This window comes from Trifolium pratense, linkage group LG1, assembly GCF_020283565.1.
Source record: "Trifolium pratense cultivar HEN17-A07 linkage group LG1, ARS_RC_1.1, whole genome shotgun sequence".
In the NCBI taxonomy this organism is placed as follows: Eukaryota; Viridiplantae; Streptophyta; class Magnoliopsida; order Fabales; family Fabaceae; genus Trifolium; species Trifolium pratense.
Genome location: NC_060059.1, coordinates 5,198,198 through 5,219,166, shown reverse-complemented (window position 1 = coordinate 5,219,166; position 20,969 = coordinate 5,198,198). Strand labels below are relative to the sequence as shown.

The 20,969-nt window shown below is 35.1% G+C and overlaps 4 protein-coding genes across 5 annotated transcripts; 3 read left to right on the top strand and 1 right to left on the bottom strand.

Moving 5' to 3' along the window:
- Nucleotides 1-403: 403 nt before the first annotated feature.
- LOC123923659 (vicilin-like) lies at nt 404-3,243 on the top strand. Its single transcript, XM_045976360.1, has 6 exons — nt 404-1,393; nt 1,484-1,659; nt 1,785-1,865; nt 1,962-2,276; nt 2,473-2,785; nt 2,971-3,243. Exons 1-6 carry the CDS (start codon nt 412-414, stop codon nt 3,156-3,158), a joined length of 2,055 nt encoding a protein of 684 aa, XP_045832316.1. The 5' UTR covers nt 404-411; the 3' UTR covers nt 3,159-3,243.
- A 3,406-nt stretch (nt 3,244-6,649) lies between these two features.
- LOC123923464 (provicilin-like) lies at nt 6,650-10,393 on the top strand. Its single transcript, XM_045976154.1, has 8 exons — nt 6,650-6,825; nt 7,981-8,396; nt 8,454-8,666; nt 8,753-8,928; nt 9,055-9,135; nt 9,228-9,542; nt 9,694-9,991; nt 10,141-10,393. The coding sequence occupies exons 1-8, from the start codon at nt 6,650-6,652 to the stop codon at nt 10,317-10,319; spliced, it is 1,854 nt and encodes a 617-aa protein (XP_045832110.1). The 3' UTR covers nt 10,320-10,393.
- A 224-nt stretch (nt 10,394-10,617) lies between these two features.
- Nucleotides 10,618-12,232, bottom strand: LOC123885870 (non-specific lipid transfer protein GPI-anchored 20-like). Its single transcript, XM_045935213.1, has 4 exons — nt 11,787-12,232; nt 11,648-11,674; nt 11,084-11,167; nt 10,618-10,959 (listed from the first exon to the last, which is right to left on the bottom strand). Exons 1-4 carry the CDS (start codon nt 12,124-12,126, stop codon nt 10,760-10,762), a joined length of 651 nt encoding a protein of 216 aa, XP_045791169.1. The 5' UTR covers nt 12,127-12,232; the 3' UTR covers nt 10,618-10,759.
- A 4,621-nt stretch (nt 12,233-16,853) lies between these two features.
- LOC123902729 (syntaxin-71-like) lies at nt 16,854-20,250 on the top strand. 2 transcript variants are annotated; one of them, XM_045952518.1, is made up of 9 exons: nt 16,854-17,299; nt 17,459-17,580; nt 17,661-17,820; nt 17,929-18,014; nt 18,125-18,193; nt 18,312-18,356; nt 18,479-18,541; nt 18,639-18,715; nt 19,843-20,250. In XM_045952518.1, the coding sequence occupies exons 2-9, from the start codon at nt 17,488-17,490 to the stop codon at nt 19,865-19,867; spliced, it is 618 nt and encodes a 205-aa protein (XP_045808474.1). In that variant the 5' UTR covers nt 16,854-17,299; nt 17,459-17,487; the 3' UTR covers nt 19,868-20,250. The 2 variants fall into 2 exon arrangements, with proteins under 2 accessions (XP_045808474.1, XP_045808473.1); XM_045952517.1 differs by having other exon boundaries at nt 16,855-17,299; nt 19,753-20,250.
- The last annotated feature ends 719 nt before the right edge of the window (nt 20,251-20,969 follow it).

The window sequence follows — 20,969 nt, the reverse complement described above, 5'->3', positions numbered from 1 at the left end:
TGAAAGACTTATCGGAGTTATTTCATTTATGCATCATAAACTTGAGTTATTTCAACTACTAAATCATTCATATAAAAATCGATTATTTATATCATATAAATTATTCATTTAAATTTTTTAAAAAAATCTAACATCGTTTAATATATTATTCACACTCGTCCAAATAATTGTGTGAAATTTGTTTTGAGAATCAAATGATTTTTTACGTGAAAACCAAACTAAACCGATGCTACTATCCCAATTTGAATTTGCCACCTCAATTTTGTTCATTTCAACACTCGTCAAGCTACATGGCACACTATGGCCAAATGTCTATGCACGTTACTCACCTAGCTTATGTTCTATGACTATAAATATCCATCATCTTACTCCTTATCTCATCATCCAAAGTGAACAATTCAAATTCAAATCATGGCTATCACAATCAAATCACGATTTCCACTTTTGTTGTTGCTGGGAATTATTTTCCTAGCTTCAGCTTGTGCTTCTTACGAACAGAGGAGCCCCTCCAATAGAGTACTCAACTATCATGAGGGAGAGGAGCGACAACCACAACGTGAAAGAGGTCGCCAAGAGGGCGAGAAGGAGGAAGAAAAATGGAGACCTCGACATGATTGGGAGGAAGATGAGAGAGAGAAGCGACAACCTCAACGTGAAAGAGGTCGCCAAGAGGGCGAGAAGGAGGAAGAACGCAGAGAAAAACACTCTGAAAAATGGATACCTCGACATGATTGGGAGGAAGATGAGGGAGAGGAGCGCCAACCTCGACGTGAAAGAAGTCGCCAAGAGGGCGAGAAGGACGAAGAGCGCAGAGAAAAACATTCTGGAAAATGGAGACCTTCACATGAATGGGAGGAAGATGAGGGAGAGGTGCGCCAACCTCGACGTGAAAGAAGTCGCCAAGAGGGCGAGAAGGAGGAAGAACGCAGAGAAAAACACTCTGGAAAATGGAGGCCTTCACATGAGTGGGAGGAAGATGAGGAGGAGAAACGAGAAGATGAAGAGTGGAGAGGAAGTCGTCGTTATGAAGATCCTGAAGAGAGGGCGAGGCTGAGGTATAGAGAGGAGAGAAGGGAAAAGCAGCAAGAAAAAGAATGGGAGAAAACGGATAGACGTAGACACCATGGAAGTGAAGAAGAGGAAGAAGAAGAAGAAGGAGGTTCTTCTTCAGAGTCACAAGGACGAAGAAACCCCTTTTTCTTTAGGTCTAACAAGTTTCAAACACTCTTTGAGAACGAAAACGGTCACATTCGTCTCCTCCAAAGGTTCGACAAACGTTCCAATTTATTTCAAAATCTTCAAAACTACCGACTTGTGGAGTACAAAGCCAGACCCCACGCCATCTTCCTCCCTCACCACATAGATGCTGACTTCATCCTTGTGGTCCTCAGTGGTAATTATTATTAATTAATTTGTTATTATTGCATTACTATAATGTCTAATATAATCAAAAATTTACTGTATTGATTGTTATGTACTACAGGGAAAGCCATACTTACTGTGTTGAATCCAAACAATAGAAACTCATTTAACCTTGAGCGTGGTGATACCATTAAACTACCTGCGGGCACAACTGCTTATGCAGTTAACCAAGACGATAATGAAGATCTTAGAATAGCAGATCTCGTCATACCTATTAACAGGCCTGGTAAATTTCAGGTAATATATAATGCTAGCCTTTTCTCTTCACATCCATTGCATCATTCATTCATACAAACATCTCCCCTTTATATCATTATACTACTTTTCTAACAATAGATCTTTGTCCTTTTTTTTTTCTGCAGTCTTTTTCCCCATCTAGAAGTCAAAACCAACAATCATACTTCCGCGGATTCAGCAAGAATATTTTAGAGGCCTCATTCAATGTAAGTATGCATTCATTGATCACACATATAAAAAATATTTACATATTCTAATAGGCTAGCTGCACATACAAATTATAACCATTATGAAATATACAGGCTAGATATGAGGACATAGAGAAGGTTCTCTTAGAAGAGGAGCCACAACAAAGGAGAGGCCATAAGCAGAGACAACAAAGCCAAGAAGCAGATGCAATAGTTAGAGTGTCAAGGGAACAAATTGAAGAACTAAGAAGACATGCAAAACCAAGCTCAAAGAAAAGTGCTGCATCATCTGAATCAGAACCATTCAACTTGAGAAACCGCAATCCGATCTATTCCAACAAGTTTGGCAAGTTCTTTGAGACTAATCCAGAGAAAAGCCCACAACTTAAAGACTTGGATATATCTGTTAGTTCGGTGGAGATCAATGAGGTGATGAAACAGTTATATATATATATATATATATATATATATATATATATATATATATATATATATATATATATATATATATATATATATATATATATATATACTACTAATTAATTGTACATCAAGTAATATTCAATCACACGCTTCTTAATTAGATTATCTAAATATGTTAATAAACTTTTTGTTAAAATTTTAGGGAGCTTTGCTGCTACCACACTACAATTCACGGGCCGTAGTTGTATTATTGGTTAATGAAGGAAAAGGTAACCTTGAACTCGTGGGTCCAAACAGTGAACAACAAGAGCAAGAAGAAGACGAGGAGGAGCAACAAGAGTGGGAAGAGGAACAAGATCAAAACAAACGAGTACAGAGGTACAAAGCGAGGTTGTCTCGAGGCGACGTTGTTGTAATTCCGGCAGGTTATCCACATGCCATAAAAGCTTCCTCGGATCTCTATTTACTTGGATTTGGTATTAATGCTGAGAACAACCAAAGAAACTTTCTTGCAGGTATATTATTTATCAGTCCGTCTCAAAATATAACGAAAAATTAGTTTTCTTTACCGATTTTTTGTTATATTCTGGAACGTACAAAACTAAATTGAACTTCAATATAATTAATTTGTTGATGATTTTTCATTGATTTAGAAATTTGCTAACTATGGTGCACTTTATTTGATAATTGGAAAATTAAGGTGAGGAGGACAATGTGATAAGTCAAATAGAGAGGCCGGTAAAAGAGGTTGCATTCCCTGGATCAGCTCAAGAGGTTGATAGACTAATAAAGAACCAAAAACAATCTCACTTTGCAAATGCTAGACCTGAGGAGGAGAGTCAGAAAAGAAGGGGTCCCCTATCTTCAATTTTGGCCACTTTTTACTGAGTAATCAACTATGAAAAATAATGTGTGTTTATGATGTAAAAGCTAGATAGCTCATAATGAGCTAAGAATAAATAATGGGTCTTGTAACTCTAACTTTAGCCCTACTTTTTGCTATGAATAAAAATGAAATTCAGAATGAAATTTGTGTCTTCTTTTTCTCTATGCTGTTACTACTAAACTATACAAAACAAAAGAGTACCAATAAGAGCCATTCTAATTTACATTTTTAATTTCAAAGTTCGGAACGAAGGAAAATCGTCTCTAAAAATTGTTTTAGACAGAATTCAAATTCAAGTTCTTTAAAAAAAATATTTTTAACTGAAACTGATTACTTAAGTTCAATCACTTACTTAAAACAAGTGCATTTACTATGACCTAAATAGTATATATTTTAATTAATTAAAATGGAGGATTTCTCTAAATGCATGAATTCTACTACTTTTGCTGTCAAAAAAGAAACTATTCTACTGTCATAGTTCTGAAAATAAGTTATCCAATTTGTTCTGAAATGAGATGTTGATAATGTGAGTGGTGTGAATGTGATATGTTGATAATATAATAGGAAGAGAGAGTTGGAAGGAAGAAATGAGATGTTGAATGTGTGTTAGGAAAAAAGAAGACTTAATTTTAATTTAGTCCCTTATTTTTACCAAAACTGTTTTCTTATTCAATTTTTTTTTTTTTAATTTTATTAAATCTGTCAAATTTTAAAGTAGGGAGACCAAATACACAAAATAGTGAAATTAAGAGAATAAAATATGCAATTAAATCAAAAAAGAAAAAACAATGTGTCCAAATATCATTGTTTCAAGAAAGAAAAATGGTAGCTCTTGGAGTCGCCTCATGCGAGATGCATGTAGCACAAGAGTTGAGTTCTCACCCACTCGAACCAAACATCAGACCACTTGTTTAAGAGAATTAAATTTCTCTCACTATTTGTATCAATTCATTGTTCATTAATACAAATATTTTATTGTCACGGTAGATTAACAAATTTGACGCATCTTTAAGTCGGAACATGAATAACATAGTTTTCACACAATTTTAGATTAGGACCGTCTAATCTAAAATGTGCGGCTAGATTGTTTATAATAACTTTATAACAGCATCAATTTGAACCATCCGATCTATAATTAACGGTTGTGGTTTAAAATTGTAAGTTTTTTCACGGCAAACAATCTCAATTCTTCTAAATCCTAGTTCAACTGACAATGTTGATATTGTTAGATTGGACGCCTTCATCCGAGTTTGAACTCGGGAGCTCGCAATGTGTGCGAGTTTCATTGGTCGTCAAAAAATAAAAAATAGTAATAATATTCGATCAAAATTTAACATATATACTATTTTATTTTGGAAAGGTGTGGCATATAATATAGTAGTAAAATATTAGCATTATGAAATAACAGAGTTTTAACACTTTACAGTTTAATTTGTCAATTAATTTAGTTAGAAACTCTCATGCTAAAGGAAGTATGAATTTGGGTTGGACCTGCTAAGGCCCGGGAAAATAATATGTCAATCATTCATTGTAATTGAATGACCGCATTTCCCTTTTTTTTTTTTTTTTTTCGGTTGCAGGCTGTGTTTCATGTGAAAAGATTGTGATTTGAGATACAATTTCAAATGTTGAAGCTCGTGTTATGTCTTTTCAGGAACTTAAGAACCTGAGGCCTCAACTCTACTCTGCTGCCGAGTTCTGTGAAAAATCTTTTCTACGTAGTGATCACAAAGAAATGTAAGATGTTCGCTTCGTAATTAAATCTCATACACCGGGACAAATAAGCGTGATTTTCTATTATGCTATGGCTAAAATTTTCATTTTTATAATGTCCGCTACTTAAGTAGAAAATTTGGATTTTTTTGTTTTTCTTCTCAAATTGCACATTTTTATAACGTCCGCTACTTAAGTAGAGAACTGGTAAAAATCTTGGTAGGGTGTTTTTTCCTCAAAATTATAACGTCCGCTACTTAAGTAGCAGAGAGGTAAAATGGAAAACAAGTAGGACGCACGAGTAACCGATAGGATGACAAAATATCGTCCGCTACCAAGATAGATAGTTCGCTACTTAAGTAGCGGACGTTATAAAAATGAAACTTTTTAAAAAATGTCGTCCGCTACTTAAGTAGCAGACGTTATAAAGTAGCGGGTAGCAATATTTTTGTAAATTCATAGGAGGCACGGGAAAATAGAAATGGTGCGCCTATTATTCAATTATTCATTCTATATGAATTAAAATCCAATATTTCATCTGCATGAGCTTAGCTCATATGGTAAAAGACATCGCATATTATATTTAGGGGCTGATATTTGAACTCTTAACACTCAACTTATCCACCTTAAAAGTGGGATTTCAAGCCACTGGCCTATGAGTAAAGAAAATATCCAATGTTTTTTTAAAAAATGTCCAGGTTCATCAAATTAAAACAAAATAACCCACAAGTTCATATAAAAATGTCCAGGTTCAGTGAACAGATCATGATCGCCGCGTAAAAAAACCCAAATGGACTGCGCCTCAAATGTCATGCGTTAAAACACGTACGGACCCTATGTGTCGCCCATACAGCCCAGATTCTTCATAACCTCAACTCACAAGCCCACAACCTGATTTAAATAAAACTGTAAATTATAGAAAACAAACAAAATAAAAACCTGAATGTTATTTAGACGTTTTTTTTTTGTTTTTACCTCCGGTTCCTAGGAGAAGGGGGCCTTAGTAGTTCAGAATTCGGGCGAGTTCTGGCACTAAATGGTTCCAGTCCCCTCCTAAATGCAGTTGCGAGGATCGAACCGTGGTCCGCCCTACTAAGTTCAGCGTCAATCACCACTGAATCAACTAATATTTGGTTATTTAGACTTTATTTAATATATACACGAATGAAACTTAACTCAGTTGATAGAAATATTAAAATGGAGAACGTTAACATGTGTCTTTAAGACACATGTTAAAAAGAGAAATATCAAAAATATTTATTGAACTTGTGGTGTATACAATTCTCTAAACATTAAATTCTTTGTATCATTGTCCACAAATCCTAGCTCAACTGGTAGAATTGCCGAAATTGTTAGTGTCGGACGTCAGGACCAGGGTTCGAACCTCGGTCACTCAACTTTGTGTGTGTGAGTTTTCAATGGTTTTGTCATTTCGTCTATTAACAAAAAAATTCTTTGTATCATTAAATGCTATATTTCTATTTTTAGGTAGGTTAAGATATTATTTAATATATTGTTCACACTCGTACAAATTAATTGTGTGAAATTTGTTTTGAGAATCAAATAATTTTTTACGTGAAAACCAAAGTAAACCGATGCTACTATCCCAATTTGAGTTTGCCACCTCAATTTTGTTCATTTCAACACTCGTCAAGCAACATGGAACACTATGGCCAAATGTCTATGCACGTTACTCACCTAGCTTATGTTCTATGACTATAAATATCCATCATCTTACTCCTTATCTCATCATCCAAAGTGAACAATTCAAATTCAAATCATGGCTATCACAATCAAATCACGATTTCCACTTTTGTTGTTGCTGGGAATTATTTTCCTAGCTTCGGCTTGTGCTTCTTACGAACAGAGGAGCCCCTCCAATGGAGTACTCAACTATCATGAGGGAGAGGAGCGACAACCTCAACGTGAAAGAGGTCACCAAGAGGGCGAGAAGGAGGAAGAAAAATGGAGACCTCAACATGATTGGGAGGAAGATGAGAGAGAGAAGCGACAACCTCAACGTGAAAGAAGTCGCCAAGAGGGCGAGAAGGAGGAAGAGTACGGAGAAAAGCACTCTGAAAAATGGATACCTCGACATGATTGGGAGAAAGATGAGGGAGAGGAGCGCCAACCTCGACGTGAAAGAAGTCGCCAAGAGGGCGAGAAGGAGGAAGAACGCAGAGAAAAACATTCTGGAAAATGGAGACCTTCACATGATTGGGAGGAAGATGAGGGAGAGGAGCACCAACCTCAACGTGAAAGAAGTCGCCACGAGGGCGAGAAAGAGGAAGAGCGCAGAGAAAAACATTCTGGAAAATGGAGACCTTCACATGAATGGGAGGAAGATGAGGGAGAGGAGCGCCAACCTCGACGTGAAAGAAGTCGCCAGGAGGGGGAGAAGGAGGAAGAGCGCAGAGAAAAACATTCTGGAAAATGGAGACCTTCACATGATTGGGAGGAAGATGAGGGAGAGGAGCGCCAACCTCGACGTGAAAGAAGTCGCCAAGAGGGCGAGAAGGAGGAAGAGCGCAGAGAAAAACATTCTGGAAAATGGAGACCTTCACATGATTGGGAGGAAGATGAGGGAGAGGAGCGCCAACCTCGACGTGAAAGAAGTCGCCAAGAGGGCGAGAAGGAGGAAGAGCGCAGAGAAAAACATTCTGGAAAATGGAGACCTTCACATGATTGGGAGGAAGATGAGGGAGAGGAGCGCCAACCTCGACGTGAAAGAAGTCGCCAAGAGGGCGAGAAGGAAGAAGAGCGCAGAGAAAAACATTCTGGAAAATGGAGACCTTCACATGATTGGGAGGAAGATGAGGGAGAGGAGCGCCAACCTCGACGTGAAAGAAGTTGCCAAGAGGGCGAGAAAGAGCGCAGAGAAAGACATTCTGGAAAATGGAGACCTTCACATGAATGGGAGGAAGATGAGGGAGAGGAGCGCCAACCTCGACGTGAAAGAAGTCGCCAGGAGGGCGAGAAGGAGGAAGAGCGCAGAGAAAAACATTCTGGAAAATGGAGACCTTCACATGATTGGGAGGAAGATGAGGGAGAGGAGCGCCAACCTCGACGTGAAAGAAGTCGCCAAGAGGGCAAGAAGGAGGAAGAGCGCAGAGAAAAACATTCTGGAAAATGGAGACCTTCTTATGATTGGGAGGAAGATGAGGGAGAAGAGCGCCAACCTCAACGTGAAAGAAGTCGCCAAGAGGGCGAGAAGGAGGAAGAGCGCAGAGAAAAACATTCTGGAAAATGGAGACCTTCACTTGATTGGGAGGAAGATGAGGGAGAGGAGCGCCAACCTCGACGTGAAAGAAGTCGCCAAGAGGGCGAGAAGGAGGAAGAGCGCAGAGAAAAACATTCTGGAAAATGGAGACCTTCACATGAATGGGAGGAAGATGAGAAGAAACGAGAAGATGAAGAGTGGAGAGGAAGCCGTCGTTATGAAGATCCTGAAGAGAGGGCGAGGCTGAGGTATAGAGAGGAGAGAAGGGAAAAGCAACAAGAAAAAGAATGGGAGAAAACTGACAGACGTAGACACCATGAAAGTGAAGAAGAGGAAGAAGAGGGTTCTTCTTCAGAGGCACAAGGACGAAGAAACCCCTTTTTCTTTAGGTCTAACAAGTTTCAAACACTCTTTGAGAATGAAAACGGTCACATTCGTCTCCTTCAAAGGTTCGACAAACGTTCCAATTTATTTCAAAATCTTCAAAACTACCGACTTGTGGAGTACAAAGCCAGACCCCACGCCATCTTCCTCCCACACCACATAGATGCTGACTTCATCCTTGTGGTCCTCAGTGGTAATTATTATTAATTTGTCATTATTGCATTACTATAATGTCTAGTATAATCAAAAAATTAATGTGTTGATTGTTATGTACTACAGGGAAAGCCATACTTACTGTGTTGAATCCAAACAATAGAAACTCATTTAACCTTGAGCGTGGTGATACCATCAAACTACCTGCGGGCACAACTGCTTATGTAGTTAACCAAGACGATAATGAAGATCTTAGAATAGCAGATCTCGTCATACCTATTAACAGGCCTGGTAAATTTCAGGTAATATATAATGCTATAGCCTTTTCTCTTCTCATCCATTGCATCATTCCTTCATACCAACACATCCCCTTTATATCATTATACTACTTTTCTAACAATAGATCTTTGTCTGTTTTTTTTCTGCAGTCTTTTTCCCCATCTAGAAGTCAAAACCAACAATCATACTTCCGCGGATTCAGCAAGAATATTTTAGAGGCCTCATTCAATGTAAGTACGCATTGATCACACATATAAAAAATATTTACATATTCTAATAGGCTAGCTGCACATACAAATTATAACCATTATGAAATATACAGGCCAGATATGAGGACATAGAGAAGGTTCTCTTAGAAGAGGAGCCGCAACAAAGGAGAGGCCATAAGCAGAGACAACAAAGCCAAGAAGCAGATGCAATAGTTAGAGTGTCAAGGGAACAAATTGAAGAACTAAGAAGACATGCAAAATCAAGCTCAAAGAAAAGTGCTGCATCATCTGAATCAGAACCATTCAACTTGAGAAACCGCAATCCGATCTATTCCAACAAGTTTGGCAAGTTCTTTGAGACTAATCCAGAGAAAAGCCCACAACTTAAAGACTTGGATATATCTGTTAGTTCGGTGGAGATCAATGAGGTGATGAAACAGTTATATATATATATATATATATATATATATATATATATATATATATACTACTAATTAACTGTACATCAAGTAATATTCAATCACACACTTCATAATTGGATTATCTAAATATGTTAATAAATTTGTGTTAAAATTTTAGGGAGCTTTGCTGCTACCACACTACAATTCACGGGCCGTAGTAGTACTATTGGTTAATGAAGGAAAAGGAAACCTTGAACTTGTCGGTCCAAACAATGAGCAACAGGAGCAAGAGGAGGATGAGCAACAAGAACAAGATGAGGAAGGCAGACAAGTGCAGAGGTACAATGCTAGGTTGTCTCCAGGAGATGTTGTTGTCATTCCAGCAGGTCATCCGGTCGCTGTAAGTGCTTCATCAGATCTCTCTTTACTCGGGTTTGGCATCAATGCTGAGAACAACCAGAGAAATTTCCTAGCAGGTATACTATAGAACAAACTTGAATTGAAATTACTTTATATGTATAATTTTGCTTATGACATATGAACATTAATATAACTGATTCAGTTTAATTAAATGGAAAGAGCTAACATCTAAGATACATTTTGTTCAATGATTGCAAATTTGAAGGTGAGGAAGACAATGTGATCAACCAGATACAAAAACCAGTAAAAGAGCTCACGTTCCCCGGATCTGCTCAAGAGGTCGATAGGCTAATAAGGAATCAGAAACAATCTTACTTTGCAAATGCTCGACCTCAACAAAGAAGGGGTCAAATACTGTCTTCAATTTTGGGCGCTTTCTACTAAGTGATCACTGATCAACTATGTCTAATAATATGCATGTATGATGTAAGAGCTAGCTAGCTCACAGTGAGTGAAGAATAAACATGCAGGCTCTTGTGTAACTATAACTTAGAGCTTCCACCTTCTGCTATGAATAAAGAAATTATGAATAAAAGTTTTTGAATCATTTTGCTCTCTAACTCTTCAAACAATCTCACATTTCCTCTATCATTTGATAAGCTCAAAATCCAATTAGAGACTCTATTTCTATTTGTCTTACTAATTTATTTATCTTAATAAAATTCATAACAGAATAAAATAGTAACAAAAACTTTATTCCATTCTTTTACATATATCAAATATCAAATAATCCATAAATGCAATTTCAATCAATGCACACTACAAAAAATATATAGTAACAAACTATAGGTACTCCTGCATAGGATATATGCCTAACACAGAATCTAGTAGAATTTGAGAACAACAAATCCCAGTGCAATCAACAGAACAGAAGAAGGTGAGACATTGTAAGATGACACAGCCGATGATGGAGTCAGAGAAGAGCGGCCGCTTCCCACTGTAGATGGTGGAGTCAACAGGGGAACATTTGTGTCTTGTTGTGGTGCCAGAGGAGATGAAGTTGGTGAAGGAAGATCAGAAGATTCTGCTCAAAGAAAAATGTGAGAGTTAAGTGTTAGTACTAGTACTATACTAGGAAGCTTTTAGCTCTATGAAAATTTAATTAAATTGGTATATGCATATATAGTAATTGATTGAAGTTTTATAACCTTTAGGACTAGGTGTTGGAGTAAATCCTGAAGGAGTAGATGGAGCTGATACAGGTGAAGAAGATGGTCCTAGAGCCACTGGTCCTGTGAATATACATTAAATTCATTATAAACAATAGTTAAAATGGAAAATACTAGTTTAGAGGAATGAAACCAACAATGTCTCCAACGGACCGTGATGTAGGCAATCTCGGCCGTTGAAAAACGATCTAATGAATCAAATTTATCAAGTATAAATTTGACCAATTTCACACAGTTTTAATCTCAATCATTCATTTGTCTTCAAAAAAAAATTCAACCATTCATTTTAGATTGAACGGTCGACAACAGTTACTGCGTTAACACAGTAACTGCGGGGAATTTGTATCCGACTCTAACACTCTCCTTGGTACTATTGGATCATGCTAGCTTCAAATTTTTTTAGAAAGACTCGTTTTCAAAGTAGGTAGATGCATGAATTTCACATGTTGCAAAGAGTGTTAGAGATCATTTTTATTAGTTTTTGAAGGGTTTATATAAAAAAACAATTATGCAAAAATTATTGAAATGGGAAATTGGCATTACCAGGAGCAGGAAGTGGTGAAGCTGAGGCTGCAATATAAGAAAAAGGCAACACATTAGGTTTATTAGTGACAATATATAATAACCAAATTTACTACACAAACAAAAGAAAAAGATTGAAGAATTTTTTTTCTTTTTTTACCTTTGCATTGGACTGAAACACCGGGCATATTACAGGCACGAGGAAGAGAGATGGCCAAGGTTCTGTTAATCGGAATCTGGAACGGAACACTAGCAGTAACAAGGAGACACAAACAGTCCATGCCACTACTAGTAAGGGATTTAAGAGCAGTGCAGCATTGAGTAGTAGGTGAGGTGCCATTAGCACTACTACTTGTAAGGAAACTCATACAAGGTGTAAAGAGAGTGGTTATTGTTGAAGGGTTACATGGAGTGCTTATTTGTGCATAGGATGGTCCAGCCATAACAATATTAATGACCAATATTATAGCTAGACGACATAAAGCCATAGAACTTGCCATTGTGTACTATGAATTTGTAGAATTAAGAGAAGTTGTGGTGTGTTAATTTTAAGATGAATATTAGAAAATTGGATTTGGAAAGTGTTAAGGTTGGGTTAGAGAAGGAGGTGGATAAGGGAATTTATAGATAGAAGTCATGAATGAAGAAGAGAAGTGAAATGGGAAAAGTTGAAGATTATTATTATGTGTCATGGTTGGTTAAGAAGCTCAACTAACCATAGTCCGTATATAATCAAATGTAAAATGAAAGAGTTTAACCGATTTAAGTAGGTAAGATTCGCATGTCGTGGCATAGCATTTTTATTTTTTATATTATTTTTGGTGCATTTTTATTTTTGGAGAATGTTAACTTGTGCCCTTAAGGACACATGTTAAGAAGATAAATGTGGAAAAAATTTATTGAACTTGTGGTGTATTCAATTATCTAAACATTAAATGTTTTGTATCATTAAATGCTATATTTCTATTTTTAGATAGCTTAACATGTGCCCTTAGGGCATAAGTTAACATGACCCTTTATTTTTTATATTGAGGTGATGCTAACAAGCAGGCATGGAGTTAGAAGGGATCATTCAAGTCACGGTCTTTTTTTTTAAAACAAGTTATGCTAATATGCTTTTATTATTGTTTTAATTTCATTTTTTATCCTTTTCCTTATTTTATAAAACTTACAAAAGTGGTTTTCTTTTTTAATTAAAATTTTTGGGCTCTATTTTTATATTTGCTGTAAATTTGGTCTTAGTATATTTTTTAACCTAAAAATTGTATTTTTTTTTACCAAAAAAAAAAAGTGATTTATTGTACCAATATTGAACTTAATGATAAAATATCTTTTTTGAGACTAGAATTCACCTTTTTTTATGCTAAAAGTCATAATTTTTATAGTGAAATGCATGAGTTTATATCAAAATTACAAGAAATGTAAAAATAGAGGTGGAAAAAGTTTGAGTTAGAAAAATAGGTTCATAATATTAACTTTCAAGTATTCTTATAATTTTTTGTAAATATTGTGCATTTTAAAATTTAATTTTTTGTTTATTAAAATATATTTTTAAGCTCGGTCCCCGTAAGCTTAATTTCTACCTCTGTTTTTGCTAACAAGTGTCTCAAAACATTAGTTAAACATACAAAATATGAAAATTTTGTATTAAAAATGATAATTTTTAAACTTTAAAAAGTTAAATTTACTATTTTTTAAGTTAAAACTTCTATATTTGTTTTCTTAATGAGTGTCCTAAGGACACTTTTAACTTATTTTTTATTTTAAAAATCCACCAAGTTGCGTTCAAGATGACCTACTTTGATTTAGGCATTAGTCAAACATATAAAATATAGAAATGATATATGAAAATGACAAATTTTAAACTTCCATAAAGTTAAATTCACCATTTTTTTTTCAATTAAAACTTTTATTTCTTTAATAAAAAATGCTAATGAGTGTCCCGTGGTACTCTCTAAGGACTTTAAATAAAAAGTTTTTATGAAAATTTTATGAAAATGCGTAAAGTCAATGCAATAAAAATTAAAATATTTAAACTGTAATCCTTAAAAAGTGTCCCGAATGCGCTCGTTAGCAAGAGCATTCTTTAATAAATAATTTAAAAAAAAAAAAAAAATATCCACTAAGTTGCGTCCAAGATTACCTACTTTGATTTAATGTCACACAATGTTGTTATGTTGGGTACTTGATCATTATATATTCGCATACCTAAACAATGGTCAAGTCAAATGATTATTTATTAGTTCAACTGCTCATGTGGATAACTGATTAATGTTTCAATTTACACCATCTATGATTCCTAATTCTCTTTCTTTGATTTTGTTTTTTATTGGTCTTTTATTTTTTACCATACAAATACTCCCTCCGGTCCTATATATAAGAAAAATATGACTTTTTAGATTTATTGTAAAATTAATGTATCCAGACAATAATATAGTCTAAATATATTTATTCTACAATAAATCTAAAAAATGAAATGTTTCTTATATATAGGACCGAAGGAATTACTGTAACATATCTCACATAATCCAACACATTCTTCTAATTTACTACCGTAATTTAGTACTACTATTTTTATTTTTTTTCAGGATCTTGCAGTAATTGGGGCTATTATCAGTCTATGCATTTGTTTTTGTTTTCATATGGATGGATGCACTTTTTTTTGGGTGAGTTGGTTAGTAGTCTATGGCAAGGCAGCCCTAACATATATAAACGGCCGCCTAAAATAATTTTTTTTTATCAAGTAGTTAAGTCGTTAGAAAATTTATCCTCAAGATGAATAAATTGGATGTCTATGTTTGAACCTAGTCCCTACAAATACATTGTAATGTATGTTTCTATCAACTGAGCTACGGACATTTTTTTGGTCGAAAAAACATATTAATCACTCCTTAGAGGATGCTTGTCAACCAGCTATATGAGTGCTTGAGTAAAGCAGCCCACCAGAATATTTGAGGAGATTCCAACTTTTCGCACCCCTGAATATACTCGGTCACCCCCTGAAATTACCAAACTAATCCTCTCGCTTTCTAGGATGCGAGCATTTTTTCGCACTCTAAGTAGCGAGTATCAATATTTGTAGCTCAAATCCACCCCCTAGAATGAAAAAATCATGAAAAAAGGAGTTCGCATTCTAGAAAGCAAACTCAGCTGCAGTTCGCATTCTAGAAAGCGAACTGACTGCAGTTTGCTATCTAGAAAGCGAATTCATCTGCAGTTTGCATTCTAGGAAGCGAACTGAGCTGCAATTTGCATTCTAGGAAGCAAACTCAGTTGTAGTTTGCATTCTAGAAAGCGATCTTTTCTAAGTAGCGAGAGAGGTAAAATGAGATTTTCAGGGGGTGACCATGACTGCCGGGGGCTAGAAGTAACAATCATTTGAGGATATTCAAACAAAATTGGGCCAAGCCCAAGCAGGCTTTTTGTCCAGTTAGTAATATACTTGCAGAAAAATGTGTTATGAGAATTTCTTTTATAACTCATAAGTATTTTCATACGTTTTGCTAAATTATCAAAATATTCCGCTACTAAGGCCACCAACACAGTCCACTACACTAGATATGTAGTAGATGGGAAAAAATATTTAAATTTCACAAGGTTTTAGAACTTCACACCCCAAAAAAATCCCGGAAAAATTACAATTTTTTTTTTACCTGTTACATAAGTAGCAGACGTCTGTCATACATATAAACAAAGAAAAAAAATAGAATTTGCATTGCATAAGTAGACCAATAAAATTGACCACCGTCTAGGTTCGCTACTTAAGTAACGAACTTCACTGGTGCATACACCCGCTACTTAAGTAGCGAACTAAACCGGTCAAAGCTTAGTTATTAAATATTTGTACAAAATTAGCGGATGCCTGCACCGGTGGAGTTGCAATGTAAATCTTGTTCTTTTCTTGTATTATATGTATCAGAGGTGTCCGCATAGTGGATGTCAAAAAGTTCAAAAAATTTCAGGGAATTTTTAGGGAATAAAATTCCTAAAACCTTGCAAAATTTAAATAATTTTTTTCCACCCACTATATATCTAACGGATTGTGTTCACTATTTAAATAATAGATATGAATATTTTGGTAATTTAGCATAATGCATGAGAAAACTTAGAAAATACTAAAAAGTACTCTATAATCAAATCTAAAATGAGATAGAGTAGATCAACTTTAATGAGTGAGTTGAAAATCCTACCGTACTGTGAAAAAAAAATTACTCAAATCTCATAAAAATAATAACACCAACGATCACCAATTTCAGATGTGTGACACATAATATGTGATGCAGGGAGTACCAATATTCATTATTTATCTTCTAATCTCCTTTTTGTTAAAAAAAAAAAAAAAACTCTTCTAATCTCCTTTTCCTTTGTCTCGTTTTTTTTCCTAGTTGTAACCTTTTAAGTATAATAGTCTCTCTCACGACTCAATGTCCTAAAAAAGACCCTGAACACATTCTTCAGACACACACTCCCCGTAAATCAATTTTTAAAGTCACAAGGTAACATTATTTCGTGTTACAATTTTTTCACAATGCTCCATATCCATCCTACTAATAGTACTACCAACACATGTTTATCGCAATAACCATGATCCAACTCAAGCTTTACACCGTTTTTCTCTAAATGTGACATCATATTTTTCCCATCCCAACAATTTCTTCTATCACACTATTACATTCATTTCCAAAGACGCAATATATGGATCAAGCTTAGGAAAATTTGTCTTTTTCTTAACCTCATGCTGTACAAGTGTTGGTCATCCACATAACCAACTAGGGTCAACAATATTCACAAAAAAATTCCAATGGCACAAGTAAAAATGAATGAGTTCTGTTTTGGTTATATTGGGCTTGTTATGTGCAAGAGCTTCAGTACAATCAAATTGCATGAATGAATTAGTGAGTCTATCATCTTGTCTTGACTATGTCATTAGTTAACTATGGAGGAATACTCCGGTACACATATTATGTGGATATGTACCGATACACAACTTAGGTGGATGATTGTGATTGGTTCATAAATAATATTTAGGTGAGTGCTAGGTTGCCTTCCCATGTAGGTGTGCTAGTTGCCTTCTGCTGATGTGGAACCACTTAAAATTAACCATGTGGACTTATTAACTATTTTATGCATTAAGTTTTGTTTTCCATATTTAAGCTTATAATTTTTGTTATTTGCATAATCTCCCCACTTTCAATTAATAATTAATAGTATCTCATATTTTTAAATAAAACTAAATCTTTTGTAAAAAAAAAAATTAAATCTATTTATCTTTGAAAGAAAAACGAAAATCTCTTCAATAATATGCAATTAGGATTCTTCTTCTGCAATTAGGGTTCTTGTTCTTCAATGGATCCCAAAAATGCATCTACTAGATCTCATCTCAGTTCAATCAATTACACCAATACATCGTCACGCGCCCACGCGAATTTCCCAAACCCAAATCCTTCCCGTTCTTCACGAATCCTAATCGAAGAAGATATCATCGTCTTCCCGGTCATCGACGACGACATTTACCATCACCATCGTTTTTCTCTTCACAATCACCCCTTCTTTCTCAGTTCCAATATTCTCCAATACGCAGAAGCCAAAACCCCCAATTTTTTTCATTGACAAAAATCAGAAACGATACACATCTCCTATCTGATTATTCAGCTGAAGCTGGGACTAGTGCAGGTGAGAATTTTGATAGTGTTGTTGTTGATTTTGTTAGTGTTGGAGTGTCTTTTTCTTTCTGATATTTTGGTTGGAATGAATGATGAATTCATTATATTCGCATATCACATTTGCAGTAGTGTATGTATGTTTGAATTTAATTTACTGTGACTTTGACAGATTACTATAATTTTCAGCACAATTCCACTATGATTTCATCCAATTACTGTTGTCATAAAATATTTGGCGCCGCCTGTGTTATTATCTCAGATAGGTCGATTGATTGTGTCCTTGCACAGTTGGTAACATTAATAGCATACAAGTGTGTTCAAAGTTAATGACATAATCATTAATTTGTTAAATTGGTACTTTGTGTTCACAGGTAAAGGGGCTTTCGTCGCAAGAATTTGCTGCCCGTAATGATTTGGTTCTTTCATTGCCAGAGAGGATCCAAGCTATCCCGGATGGGACCCCTGCTGCACCCAAACAAACTGGAGGTTGTGGAGCTTCTGCCTCACGTCCTGAAATTAAATTTGATTCAGGTAATTGAAATAAATGTCCAAGTTTAATAGCTATGCAGGTATACAAGTTCTTGAAGATGTTTTTTAATTAATTGGTTCTATTCATTTCTGTGTATTATTTCAACACAGATGGCCGATTTGAAGATGGATACTTTGAACAAACCAAAGAATCAAGTCAGTTTAGGGAGGAGTATGAAATGCCTAAAATAAAACAGGCAAGTTTCTTTTTGAAGTTGTAACAGAGAGCTGTTAACTTTTGCATGATATTATATGTAGAGTTGTTAACTTGGACATGGTTTTGAATCTAATTACATGGACCTTTTAGGATCAAGGTTTGGATGTGATTGCAGAAGGATTGGATACTTTGAAAAACATGGCACATGATATGAATGAGGTCAGATATTTCCTTATTGTTTATCATTCATCCTTTGTGTGTGATATTTTTTTTTAATGTTTAAGTTTGTTATATACTATATTTTATTTATATATTTCTACATATGTGCAAAATGCAGGAATTTGATAAGCAAGTTCCACTGATGGATGAGATTGACACAAAGGTGAGATTCATCAATTTCTTCCTGTAAATTGAAGACTCTGGAAATTTGGAAATTGATGTTCTCAAAACTCTGGAAATTAGAAGCTGAAGTTAACATGGTGTTATTATTTTTCGTCTTTACAGGTGGACAAGGCATCCTCTGACCTTAAATATACCAACGTTAAACTTAAAGACACAGTTACCCAGGTTATTAGCTCATCCAGTCTTATATTTCCATCAATTTATGGTTGCATCAGTGATAGATTTCTTGTTAAATCTTATTTGATCTTTTGTTTTCATCCAGCTACGATCCAGTCGAAACTTCTGTATTGATATTGTTTTGTTGATTATAATTTTGGGAATTGCTGCCTATTTGTACAAGTAAGGCTTCTTTTTCTCTTGTACAACTCAAAAAATATGCCAAAACTGTATCGATTTTTAGTCCAGTTATTCTGTTACTGCTACATGTCTCTCTTTTCTACTTAAGTGTGAACTAAAGGTCCATGTTTAACTTTTTTTTTCCATCTGAAGACTTTAAAATGTCAAATTTCATTTGGTAGCTTTAATATGCTGCACCCGAAGTTAGAAATGAGGCGAGTGGTTTCTTAACAAAAGCATATTAGCATAATGTCTTTATTAGGCCGGTTAATCGACTACAGACAGATAAAAAGCTTAATGAGAGGGATTATAATTCAAAGAACAATTTCACTTATATTTCTACAAATTTTTCCTCCGAGCTAGAGAGATAGCATGCTGAAGATATCTTAAAGCTTTCTTGTAATTAAAGAAACCCATAAACCAGAAGTCGAAACCATCCACAGTGACTATTTCTATGTACTTTTCTGAAGGTTTCTTCACATTTTCACTTTGGTTGACATGCTGAATTTTTTTCATGTGGAATAGAGACCTTATAGTGGACTCTAATCAATTCTCCTTTTGGGGAAGAAATTTTGATAGATCTCTCACCGTAAAAAGCAACTTTGTGAGTGGAAATGAAGAGGAGGCCAGCTATAGAACCTGATGTGGTGTATAAGTAACATTGTGATGCTTTCAAAAGCTTCTCTCCATCTTTAACACTAAAAATTTGCATAAACACTTTCTCTACTCCACCAACCTGAAGAATTCTTGCTCCCAACCTTAACTTCTCTCGGTTCTAAAATAGTAATCGCAAACTTTTCTAGTAATTAATGACATGGTTTTCTCTTTAGATGATTTTGAATCTAGTGAAATTTTAGGTGTAACTTACCTGCTTGGAAGCTACAAATACCCGTGTTTTCTCCGTATTAATTAGGCATCGTTTTGGCTCATACTTATAACCACTAGAACATTAGAACCATAAAGCAAGATTTTGTGATTGTTGTATACTATTCAGTTATTTTCCACAATATTGTGATATTTGCTAAGTTCTACATGTGCAGGCCCCATCACGCGCAGCTGCTGTTCTAGATAAGTGGCCTCCGCCCCCGAAATTTTTTACGAAGATTAATGTTGATGTTGCCTGCTTCCAGAATGGAATTCTATGTTGGGGCTTGATAGCTAGAGACCACTCGGGGTCGGTTTTGTTGCTGCAACAAATTGTGAAGACATTGAAGTTTCTCCGTTAGTTGCTGAAATTATGGATGTTGAAGCAGTAGTGAAGTGTGTGTGTGTATGGTGTTACTAAACATGCTGCTATTGCTGATTTAGTCTTAGATTGTTTAGAAATTCTTGCAAGGCTAGAGAATGCTAGTGTTAGTTTTGTTAAAAGAGCCTTGTTGGTTTAGCACTTTCTGTTGGTTGTAAGTCTTGGGAAGGCAAGGTTCCTGACCAAATTATATCTTCTCTTTGTAAGGATTTTCCTATTTATCAATGAAATTCCTTTACTGTCAAAAAAATAAAGAAAGAAGATATTTGGATGATTTTGTTTATCTCTGTCATGGGTTTGTGTCAAGAAATACTAATAGTTAAGTGTGGAAATTATAATTCCTAACAGATTAGTTAAATGTTTAACTTGATTTTAACTTGATTTTGTTTCTTGACTTGAATTTGTAGCATATAAGTTCATGCGGAAAAGTGCAAGTTCATGAGGAACTCTATAGGATGGATCTACAATTTTCAAGATAAACAAGTTGCCTTTATTACCTCTTGATATTTTGTGAAGTTTAGGCACAAAAAAGAAATTCGTACTTTTTTTTTTGTTTGAACTAGATTTTTAATAAAGTCAATATGAGAGAGTTTGTTCGAATCAGATACCTAATCATGTCAGATTATAAGTCAGAGTTATAGACATATATGATCGAAACAGGAGCATTCAAATTAGAAGTCAGCATGTGAGACATACTATTGAACTAGATTTTTAATAAAGTCAATATGAGAGAGTTTGTTCGAATCAGATACCTAATCATGTCAGATTATAAGTCAGAGTTATAGACATATATGATCGAAACAGGAGCATTCAAATTAGAAGTCAGCATGTGAGACATACTATTGAACTAGATTTTTAATAAAGTCAATATGAGAGAGTTTGTTCGAATCGGATACCTAATCATGTCAGATTATAAGTCAGAGTTATAGACATATATGATCGAAACAGGAGCATTCAAATTAGAAGTCAGCATGTGAGACATACTATTGAACTAGATTTTTAATAAAGTCA